Here is an 11,024-nt window from a genome sequence, read left to right as displayed (position 1 = left end):
AAGCCAAAATGCAGTCTCAGAATTTGGCAAAATCCTATTTGTTCTTTAATGCGCAGCCCAAAGTCACCACCTTTGTGAAGCTTTCCCAGGTTCCCCCCAACCTCCACCCACCAAGAGAGGTATCACCTCTCCTTGGCTCCTCGGTCTTCACGGTTTACTGAAGGTTTTGGATTTATTGGCATTCTACTGTCAATTCCCACTAGGACGGAGCTCATTTTTGCGAGTTTGGCTAGTCGTAGAGTCCAGCTCTCTTTTGCAGGGTAGTAGTCTAGAGAACCGAGATCTAATGCACCCGGAACAGGGCCACTTTGTGTCACACACAACCCTTTCGACACTTCCTGACTATCAAACTCGAGCCTTTCCTCCACAGCAAAGATCGACGTAAAACTCAAATCCCCGACGTTTCCGGGGCTAGCCCCAAAACTGTAAGCACGTCGAGGTCCAGGGCGAAACCCTGTGCGCGCAGTGGCGCGATGCCCACGTCTCTCCCCTGGGCGCCTGTACGCTGCCGAGAACCGCGGTGCCGAGCAAATATTCGTGGACTGGGGATGGAACAGAGGGGCAGGGAGACACTGCGCGTAGAGGTCCACACTTCACTGCGCTGGCGTCGCGATTTGAGCGTCCCCAGGCTGGGGGAGGGGCTGGGGCCGCTCCGTCCAGCCGGGCGCCAGCTCCTCCGGGGCGGACGGGGGGGGCGAGCACCCACCGACAGCGGGCACACAAAGCCTGCTCGGCGTGCTCGGCGATCGGCTCCTCACGCCTATGTCGCCGCGCGCCGCCAGGCGGCTCCAGGTTGGGCGTCGGGCTGTGGCAGGCCCTGGGCGTCAAGAAGCTGCACACATCAAACCGCCGCGGGAGGGAGCGCTAAGAGGGGGGAGGAGGAGGAGTGGGCAAGGGAGGAGGGAAGAGGAGGAGGAGGAGGAGTGGGGACCGCGCGGGGGGTGGAGGAAGAGGCCTCGCGCAGAGGAGGGAGCAATTGAATTTCAAACACAAACAACTGCACGAGCGCGCACCCACCGCGCCGGAGCGTTGCCCCCTATCCGCGCCCGCCCCGTCAGTGCGGCGCGCGGGCGGAGACGCCGTGGCCGCGCCGGAGCTCGGGCCGGGGGCCACCATCGAGGCGGGGGCCGCGCGAGGGCCGGAGCGGAGCGGCGCCGCCACCGCCGCACGCGCAAACTTGGGCTCGCGCTTCCCGGCCCGGCGCGGAGCCCGGGGCGCCCGGAGCCCCGCCATGTCGCGATCCAACCGGCAGAAGGAGTACAAATGCGGGGACCTAGTGTTCGCCAAGATGAAGGGCTACCCACACTGGCCTGCCAGGGTGAGCAGCGCGGCCCGCCACCCCCTATCCCCCTACGGGCTTGGGTTGCATAACACCCGGGAGGGCACTAGCGCTCCGCGCGGAGCCGGTGGAGGTGGGGGCAGGGGGCATCTGGGTCCCCAACTCTTTCCCTATCGCCTTCAAGCCCACCCAGCAGTTATATAATGATGGAGGCGGGCGGGGGGTGGTGGCGAAAACACCTGGCGGGTACGGCGTCCGAGCGTAGAGGCGTGTGCGCTGCGTGGGGAGCCGAGGACGCCGGTCACTTCCCGGCCCCCGGCTCCGCGTGCTCAGTTCCGCCCCCAGCCCCCATACTCCTAGAGGTTTCGGGCGCGCAGTCTGGGTTTGGGTCAGTCCTGTAACTCCTCCCACATGCACCCCCAGGCGCCGCCGCCACCCCCCTCTGAGACCCCCTTAGAGACCCCCAGTGACTCCATTAATTGTCTCCCCCAATTCAAACTCCTCTTCCTGGATTAAGGGTTAAGAAGGATCCCAGCCAAGAGAGGGATAGATGGAAGCAGAGTTCGCTTCTAGAAAACTTTGGTTTGGAGCTTCCGTAAGAGGTCTGAAGTTGGGAGGGTCGAGGAATGGTTAGGGGTGGCATAACAGGGGATCTACCGGCTTGGAAGTTATCCGCCATGGGCCATCAGCCCTCAGCTCCACAAAAATATTCCTCCAAGGGCCGGCCCGTGGCTCACTTGGGAGAGTGTGGTGCTGATAACACCAAGGCCACGGGTTCGGATCCCATATAGGGATGGCTGGTTAGCTCACTTCAGAGAGCATGGTGCTGACAACATCGAGTTAAGGGTTAAGATCCCCTTACCGGTCATCTTTTATTTAAAAAAAAAAAAGTTCCTCCATGTGTTGACAACTCAAATTTGGGACTGAGGGTGGCAGGATCCCTGGTGGATTTGGGAAGTTCATTTCAGATTCCTTCTTGGTGGGGGTGGGGGGAACCTGAGTTGCTTCCTCCTTCCCCCCATGCTCCAGATGTCAGTATCTCCCGCCAGAATGGCCCAGCCTCTGCCATGTGGTTGACTCAGCCGCCAATATAAGGGCCTCCCCCTCCCCTTCCAGCACCTGGCCAGGTGGGAGGGTGGGACCCAGAAACCAAGCCTCATGTGTTCATCAGGTTTTTACTAAGGACTGAGACAGGTTAAGTAAGAAGGATGGGAGGTTGCCAGTTGCTGGAGGAGAGTGGGGGTGTCACAGCGGGAGGGGGAAGTGTCTCTGAAACCATATTTCAAAGTTAGTATACAGGGGCCTTTGGTATTGGGTGAGGGCATGACTCAGTCCCCTAGAGTGTAGGATTCTCATAGAGTGAAATCCAAGGGCAGAAAGGGATGGAGGGAGAGGGCCAAGTGCAGAAGGATTACCGTATGGCTTTGGGTTGCTCTTAGACACTGCTCTGAGCTTAGGAAATTAGTCCCAGACTCACCTGGGTCCCGTTTAGGGTGTCAGGCCACTCTGAGAAAACCTGAGAGACCGTTCCTCACTTTATATCCTCACCTGAGGAGAGTGCCTAATCCCACATGCCTTGAACTTCTTGTTCCCTGAAACTTTCAAATGAATCATATAAGGCCTGGCCTCTGGAATGGAAGTGAAATACAGACAGAAGCAGGACTCTCCCAGTTTCCAGGACCACCTAAGGGGCTGGGTGGGAGGAGGAACAGTGTGAGGAAGGAGCCACAGACAGCCTTGTGTGTGCATGTATGTGTGTAGCATGTGAACACTTGTGTACTTTACCCTGCACCCTTTGATCCAACTGGCTTCTTGGCCCAAATGCCAAGGCCCTGGTGGGCAGGACAAGAACTGAACCCAAGTCTCTACTACTCCTACCTCCTGAGGGTGGGACAAAGTCCAGAAACTGGGCTAAGCCCTGGGGAGGGGGTGGTAGCTGGAATGTGGGTTGCAGGGAACCTCTTCTGGATCAAGTAAGAGAGAAAAATGGAAGGAACACGCAGAAGGACCCACATTGGCATTTGTGAGGAAGACCCTCAGGTTGCTGGTGGCCAGGGCAGTGCCTGGGGCTGCGATGCCATCCATCTCTTCCCTTCTGGGCCTCCAGAAGAGAAGGATAGGACAGGGGAGGCAGAGTTTCTACTTCTGTTGAGGTCTGGACCTTTCAGATAAAGTTAGAGTTGGGATAGGACGGTCAGACTGGATCTCAAAGAGATAGGACACCACACTTGGCTTTTCTTTGGCTCTTGATTGTGACAATGGGGGAGGGGTGCACCCAAGGCTGTTACCTCCCAGACTTAACCCTTGAACCCCAGAACTACAGACAACTCTGAGTCTCCTCACCATTCCTTGGACCCTGTCTGAGACCTGAGAGTACCACAGCCTGCCCTTCCTGAAATGGATGAGGAATAAGAGGGAGCCTCACTGACTAGCCCATCCAGTAGGCACCCAGAATTCTCAGCCATGATGGAGGCCACCGTATGGACCTTTCCTTCCTCTGACCCTGCTGCTGGAGAGAATGGGTAATTCTGGATGAAACTAGAAGTGCCGAGTGATTGAGAGCCCAGCCAGAGGGGCCACGTGGTAGGGAGGACCTGCCTGGAAGGATGGTGTGACTCCATCTCAACCTCCCCCTCTCCTCCTTCCTCCTGCCTGACTTCCTGGGGGATCTCCAAGCACTTAACAATTAACCTCCAAGACTCAAGGATTTTTTTCCCAGGTTCCTTCCTCCTCTCTCTGTTTCCTGTTTCACAATCCCAGAAAACCTGAGTAGCCTATGGACCTCGCCCGGCTTGCCTCCCTCTGCCCCCTTCCCCTCCCCCTTCTCTTTCTGCCTCTTGGGTTTGCCACACTTTCCCAGCCCCAACTGTCTCCTGTCCCAGATTTTCCGGTTCCTGGGTCAGGTTGGGCCTCGGCCCTGGGTGTGGTGGTCAGAACTTTGGCTGGCAGCCAGGGTGTGCTTAACCTTCCCTGCTTCCTTCCTAAGTGCTGGTAGGTGATCTGGGCCTGTTTTTCGTCTGAGGTTGGGGGAGAGGTGTTGAGTCCTTTCCCCTCACTTCCACCTGAAAACTTCACGTTTCTCAGAGGGTGTCTATAGGCTCTGGAGAATGGAGTTTTATGTGCTCAGGCCTGTCTGATGGAGTCAGGCAAATGCAGAGGGCTGAGAGTGGGGGTGAATGGGTTCAGGCCTGAGAAGTAACTTGCTTGGATCCCCAAAATGGCTGAGGTAGCAAAGCCCCCTCCCCTGTTGTTACTGGAGGGGGAACACTGGGGTCCCCAGCACTGCCTGCCCCACCCTGACCCACATAGCCTTGACTCACTTGTTCTGAGTCACAGCCTGGATATAAAGGCACCGCCTGGGAGATGGACGTCTGTATTGGGGTACAGGACTCCCCTGAGACCTCAAATCTTCTATGTCTTTCTGCCCTTCACTTTCAAATGCAAGAAAAGACATATCTTTTGTAGCTTGAGGGATGGAGGTGCCACGCCAGAAGGGATTCCGCCCCCCCCCTTTTTTTGGGTGGGGGGCTGGGAATTCCATTAAGTGAAAAGAATTCACCTCTCCTGGCCCTTCGCCCACAGGTACCTACACTCAAGTTGAGGGAGAGGGGAGGAATAATCCTTTTGGGGGAAGATGCCCATCTGCCCAGGCCCCTGTCCTTCTCTCCCTCTTCCATCCTTCATGGAGCTAGAAGTCAGCAGGCGGGTATATCTCGTATGTCTCATTCTATTTTTAATTCCATCCATTTTGTTTCTCCCCCACCCCTGGGGCTGGGCAGCTGGTGGCCTCCTGGGTCCCCTGCCACACTGTTCAGCTATCTGTCTTTGGTTTGCTTTTCATGAGGAGCTGGGGTGGCAAAAGACTGTCGGGTAGCTGCTTTGCAGTCTTGCTCTGGGAGAGAACCTCATGTCTCCTCATTTCTGACCCTTCTCCCACTCCTTCCTGAGCCTCAGTTTCTCCTCTTTCATCACACATTTATTACAGTGTATTAATGCCCTGGCTCAGGTGTGGGTACTGAAAATGCAGAGATCAAAGTTCCTTGCTGCACTCCCAGCCTTAGACTCCTCGGTCCCCACCCCAACCCCTGGTCCCCACCCCCACCCCTGGTTCCCGGTGCACACAGATCCACCAAGAAGTGAGGCCAAGGGAGGGGCTTTTGCTATTATTGTCCTATGCCTGTCTCCTGGGATCTCTAAGCCCTGGAGGCCCTCATTTTGTTTTTTTTGCTTCCCCGTCTGAGAGGAGGTTAGGGAGCTAGCTGGTAAAAGGACCCAGGTGTCCTGGTCAAGGACTGGCTTCTCTGCCCCTGCCCTAGGTCTGCCTCCCCGCCTTTCAGCACTAGCTGTGGTTTCAAGCACAGCTAGAGACCCAGGTGCCAGGCTCCAGGATTGGGGGTGGGGTGTGTTAGTGTCCCCTCCTCCCCAATCCAGAGAGAGGGCCTGGGGGGGAGGGGCGGTCACATTCCTGGTTGCTGAGTGGCCCTGGGGGCGGGGTTGGGTTGTCATGGCGATGGGGATCCTGTTTGTGGGGGGAACTGCGTGCCTTTCCACCCCCTGCTCTCACACCCCAGCGTCTCCTGGTTGTGGGGAGGGCCCAGTTTGTGCTGGGCCTTCCTGGGGGGAGGGGCTGGACCTCTGTCCCCAGAGGCCAAGGGGCAAGGGGGGAGGTGCCCAGAAGCCTGAAGACTCCCAAGTCTGGGGCAAGATGCCCCTCAGATTCATTCTCAGGGCCCCCACCCCCTCTCCTGGGTGTGTTTCAGCTCATTCTCATCCGCCCAGCCTCCCTGTCTCCCCAGGCCCCCAGTCAGGCCCTCTATCCCTGTCTGTGTTAATCACTGCCTCTGCCTGGCTCTCTGGCTCTCTCTCCTGTCTGTGCCTGGGGCCCCAGTCAACATGGCCACCTGGCTTCTGTTCGGCGGGAAGCCAGACTGCTGGGGCTGCTGCAAGTGTTGCTGGGAGTTGTAGTCCCCTCTCCCACCACCTCCCCCCAGCTCAGCTTGCCCTGGGCTTCCAGGGCCTGATCTGGGAGAGTCTGGCCAGGCCACTGCCTCTCTCCATTTTCCTGACCTCAGACCTATGCACCTCTCACTTCCACCACCACAGCTCTCCTCAGGCTTCCGGGACACGTGGGCCTGGGGATCAAGTCAGGAGATCTAAATCTGAGATCTGGACCTCACTAATTTGCCCTGTTATTTTGGGTAAATCACTTCTTATCTGGGCTCAGTTTCCTCATCTGTAAATGAGCGAGTTTGCCTACTTTGGTGGCTTTCAAATTGTTCCCCAGAAGCCTTTGGGGGCTAGTGCTGGAGAGGGGTGTTGAAAAGACGGCCCTTTGGCTTTCGCCTCCACTTCACCCACAGCAGTCTGCTTTTATCTTCTCATAGATTCATTTAGCAAGTATTTACTGTGTACCTACTGTGTGCTAGGCATTATGCTGGGGATAAAAGCAGACCTGCTGTGGTCTTTGACCTTAGGCAAGTATAGTCCAGGTAATCCACATAGACATTAATCAATTGATAATACAAATCAGTGTAAAATTAGAACTGTGAAAAGCACTGTGAAGGGGAGGTGTTAAGAGACAGTTTGCCTGGAGAGGTGGGTGGGTCAGGAGAGACAGGAAAGCTTTCTGGAGGAAGTGATGAGGGAGCTGAGGCGGGAAGGATGATCAGGAGTTAGGGAGTATGAGAGCCCGAAGGAACAATGTGGCTGGAACAGAAAGGGCAGCATACTGGGAGAGGTTGATAATAGCAAACACATATGTAGGACGTACTACATGCCAAGTTATGGTCATTTAATCCTCACAACCCCATGGCTTAAGTACGATAACTGTTTCCATTTGCAGATGAGGAAACAGGCAGAGAAAGGTTCAGTAAATTGCCTGAAGTTATATAAATATTTCTGGCAGAATTGGGATTCAGCCTATGCCATTGTGGAGAAGAGGTGAACATTTGGGTCCTAGAGTCATAAAAAAATATTGAAAGGTTTGAAGCAAGGGGATGCAGTGCTCTGCTCAACATGTCGAAAAGGCCCACTCTGACTGCAGTGTGACGAATGGATCATGTGGGACAAGGATGGAGACCGAGAAAAGTAGAGGCTGTGGTTTTAGTCCAGGCAAGAGATGACAGTGGTTAAACCAGGGTGATGGCAAAGACATGGAGCATTGTGGCCAGGACCTGGACATGTTGGGAGGCAGAATGGGTGCCATCTGATTTGTGAAGTAGAGGGAGGGACTTCTGGGTTTCTGTTGGGCTTTCATGTCTGACTTGATTCGAATAGAGTTCCACTCCTGAAAGTGGTCTCCTGGGTCCTGTTCAGTCTGCTTTTACACAAATACGCCTTCGAGGGCAGTGGCCCACCTCAAACTCAAGACCTCAGGACTCCAACTCACACTCACTTCCCTCATCTCACCCCCAGATTGACGAGATGCCTGAGGCTGCCGTGAAATCAACAGCCAACAAATATCAAGTCTTTTTTTTCGGGACCCATGAGACGTGAGTGAGGGGCCAGAGGGGTGCAGGTGGAGAGGGCCACGGGAAGGACCACTCTGGGGAAAGAGAGGTGGTGATGGTGCCCCTTCTGTGTCGGGCAGCAAGGGGCTCGAGAGCACAGTCTCCCATCTTTCACTAGGGCATTCCTGGGCCCCAAAGACCTCTTCCCTTACGAGGAGTCCAAGGAGAAGTTTGGCAAGCCCAACAAGAGGAAAGGGTTCAGCGAGGGGCTGTGGGAGATCGAGAACAACCCTACCGTCAAGGCTTCTGGCTACCAGGTGAGCTGCCATCTGCCCCAAACATACCTGGAAAGCAGGTGTGGCCATGGGCTCCGGGAGCCCCGGCCCACAGATGGTGCTCAGTCTTCAGAAACACCAGCGCTTTCAGGGTAGGAGCTAATCAGGTGGGGGTGGGGGCTTCCTGCAAGAGGGGATGGGGTTGCGGGTGTGTGGTGTAGTTGTCACTAACTATTAGACAGTGACCGGGGGTGGGGCAAGAACAGGATGGAGGCGGTAAGTGGGGACATGCCTTTGTTGGGCCCAGCATGAGAGTAGGACATGGCCTAACTCTTTCCACAAAGACTTCCAGGAGGAGGTGCTTGTGAGCCGGGCAGGACAAGGCGGGAGGGTGGGGGGCGGGGGTTGGCGGGGAAAGGGTCCCAGCTCCCTCTGGGAGAAGTTGACCCGAGGTTTTGCCTCCTGCTCCAGCCCTCCCCCCTCCTGCACAGAGCCCTGCCTGCCCGGCCAGTGGGTTTGCCCCGGGGCTAATCCGACAGAGGTGGGTCTCAAATCACTCGTGAGACTGGGCACCTGGGTGGGGGCGGGGGAGAGGAGGGAAAAGGAAGGAGTGAGTGGCCGAGGGAGGGGTCTGGGGAGGGGGCCCAGCATGCAGCTGCTGGTGCCACTCAACCTCTGCTGTCTCTGCCACAGTCCTCCCAGAAGAAGAGCTGCGTGGAAGAGCCGGAGCCTGAAGCCACAGAGGGCGATGGCGATAAGAAGGGGAATACGGAGGGTAGCAGTGATGAGGAAGGGAAGCTGGTCATCGACGAGCCAGCCAAGGAGAAGAATGAGAAGGGGGCACTGAAGAGGAGAGCAGGGGACCTGCTGGAGGTAACTGCTACCATCCTGGGGCTGGACCCCTTTGAACATTCTCCAGAGAGCATCCCCGCAGGAGCAGGGCTGTGCCTCAGGAGCACCCAGTCTGAGGAGAGGGACCGCTCCTACTCCAGGAGTCCCCAGTCTGAGAGATTGATCCCCTAGTCTTGGGGAGTCTGCAGCTAAGAAGATGAGACACAGAAGAAGGCATTTCAGCTAGTGGAGGGCTGGGAAGGGACTGTGGATAAAAGCCCAGGAAGGAGACTCTGAGGAGGGGACTGGGGGGTGCAGGTAGGTGGCTGGTGTCTTCCCTTTCCAACCTCAGTCCCCCTTGTCTCTGCCAATCCTGTGTAGGACTCCCCTAAACGTCCCAAGGAAGCAGAAGACCCTGAAGGGGAGGAGAAGGAGGCAGCCATCTTGGAGAGTGAGAGGCCCCCCGCCGTGGAGGTGGAGAACAGCACCCCCTCCGAGCCCGGCTCTGGCCGGGGGCCTCCCCAGGAGGAAGAGGAAGAGGAAGAGGAGGAAGAGGCTGCCAAGGAAGACGCTGAGGCCCCAGGTGTCAGAGATCATGAGAGGTGAGTGACTCCCCTGCTTGCTTGGCAGCTGGACTGGGAGGGCCTGGCCTTTTGTGGAGAAGTGGAGGAGAAGGGCCTGAAATGGCTAGCCTCTCGGGAGATGGGGTGGGCTCTCCAAGGAGACCGGCTCTAGCTGGGGCAAGGCTGGGTCAAGGCCACACTATTAACCCTATCTCCCCTCCAACCCTCCCCTGCAGCCTGTAGCCACCAATGTTTCAAGAGGAGCCCCCGCCCCGTTCCTGCTGCTGTCTGGGTGCTACTGGGGAAACTGGCCATGGCCTGCAAACTGGGAACCCCTTTCCCACCCCATCCCACTCTCCTCTTCCACTTACTTTCCCCACTCCAAGCCCAGCCCCTTGAGATTGACTTAGGTGGGGCAGGCTAGCTGGCTCTTACCTCCAGGTCCCTATACCCCTGTGATCTGAGTCAGGGTCATGTCTTCTGCTCCCAGACAAGATGAGGCCATTGTGTACCTTCCTGCTTGGAGCTGTTTCCTAGGGATCTGTTGGGGCCTGAGCCAGCTGTTCCCAACTCCTGATATCCCCCTCTCCCTCCTCCAAGCATTCTGGACCTTCAGGTTGGAATCAGGGCTCAGTAATGGAAGGGATGTAGCATAAATAGCAGAGTGGGCTTCTGGGGCCCGGGAGGGGTAATCCTCAAATGGGGGGGAGGGGGCAGGAGGGTGGCATCTTCTTGAGCTCCTGTCCCCTCTGCCCACACATATTATCCCAGCTGCCTAAATTCAGGGAAAGTGGGACAGCTTGTGGGGGAGGGGCTCCCTTCCATACATCCCTGATGTTTGACAACCCCCATTCTTTTTGCTGACCCCAGGAATTCTGGGAGTTGTAGTTCATCATCGAAAGATTTTGGGGCTTCCAAGTTGTTTGGGCCAAGGACCTGAGATCCGAAGGGCTGACTTCACCCATTTGGGTGGGAGTGTTGAGGAGCATCTGTCCCCCTCTAGATCTCTGGGGCCAGAGATGGGATTCCCTGGGGAGACCCCATCTGCCCTTTCCTTCCCCCACAGTGCTCAAGGCCAGCCTACAGTCATATATATCACCCAGACATAAAGGAAAAGACACATTTTTTAGGAAATGTTTTTAATAAAAGAAAATTTCAAAAAAAAATTTTAAAGACCCCTAACCCTTTGTGTGCTCCCCATTCAGCTCCTTTCTTCCCCACCGTTGCCCCCATTTCTGAGGTGCACTGGGAGGCTCCCCTTTTGTTTGGGGCTTGATAACTTTCTTTTTGTAGCTGGGGCTTTGGTGTTCCTTCCAGTGTCATTTCCCATTCACATACCCCCACCTGGTCCCTTCAGTGTTGTCACTAGATCAGATTTGTAACCCACTGAGAGGACAGGGAAATAAGTGCCCTCTCCCAACCTCTTCCTAGTGGTCTCTATGCCTCTCTTCCGTCTCGTCTCTTTTACCCTAGCCCCTCTCCCTTGGGCTCTGATGAAAAATTGCTGACTGTAGCTTTGGAAGTTTAGCTCTGAGAACCGTAGACAATTTCAGTTCTAGGAAAATAAAACCCGTTGATTACTATATTGGATTCTGGCTGATTCTTTGGGGGGTGTGGGGTGTACTGC

At 56.1% G+C, this 11,024-nt stretch overlaps 1 protein-coding gene across 1 annotated transcript; it reads left to right on the top strand.

Moving 5' to 3' along the window:
• Positions 1 to 929: 929 nt before the first annotated feature.
• On the top strand, positions 930 to 10,980 carry HDGF (heparin binding growth factor). Its single transcript, XM_063104516.1, has 6 exons — positions 930 to 1,318; positions 7,694 to 7,770; positions 7,907 to 8,045; positions 8,697 to 8,876; positions 9,216 to 9,436; positions 9,634 to 10,980. The coding sequence occupies exons 1-6, from the start codon at positions 1,232 to 1,234 to the stop codon at positions 9,638 to 9,640; spliced, it is 711 nt and encodes a 236-aa protein (XP_062960586.1). The 5' UTR covers positions 930 to 1,231; the 3' UTR covers positions 9,641 to 10,980.
• Positions 10,981 to 11,024: the final 44 nt, after the last annotated feature.

This window comes from Cynocephalus volans, chromosome 8 (genome assembly GCF_027409185.1).
Source record: "Cynocephalus volans isolate mCynVol1 chromosome 8, mCynVol1.pri, whole genome shotgun sequence".
In the NCBI taxonomy this organism is placed as follows: domain Eukaryota; kingdom Metazoa; phylum Chordata; class Mammalia; order Dermoptera; family Cynocephalidae; genus Cynocephalus; species Cynocephalus volans.
The sequence above is the reverse complement of the archived record's forward strand: the minus strand, read 5'-3'. Positions and strand labels throughout refer to the sequence as shown.

Coding starts and splice junctions, on each gene's coding strand:
- HDGF (XM_063104516.1), top strand. CDS start 1,232: ATGTCGCGATCCAACCGGCAGAAGGAGTACAAATGCGGGGACCTAGTG. Junction 7,771..7,906: donor TTTTTCGGGACCCATGAGAC/GTGAGTGAGGGG, acceptor ATCTTTCACTAG/GGCATTCCTGGGCCCCAAAG. Junction 8,877..9,215: donor GAGCAGGGGACCTGCTGGAG/GTAACTGCTACC, acceptor AATCCTGTGTAG/GACTCCCCTAAACGTCCCAA.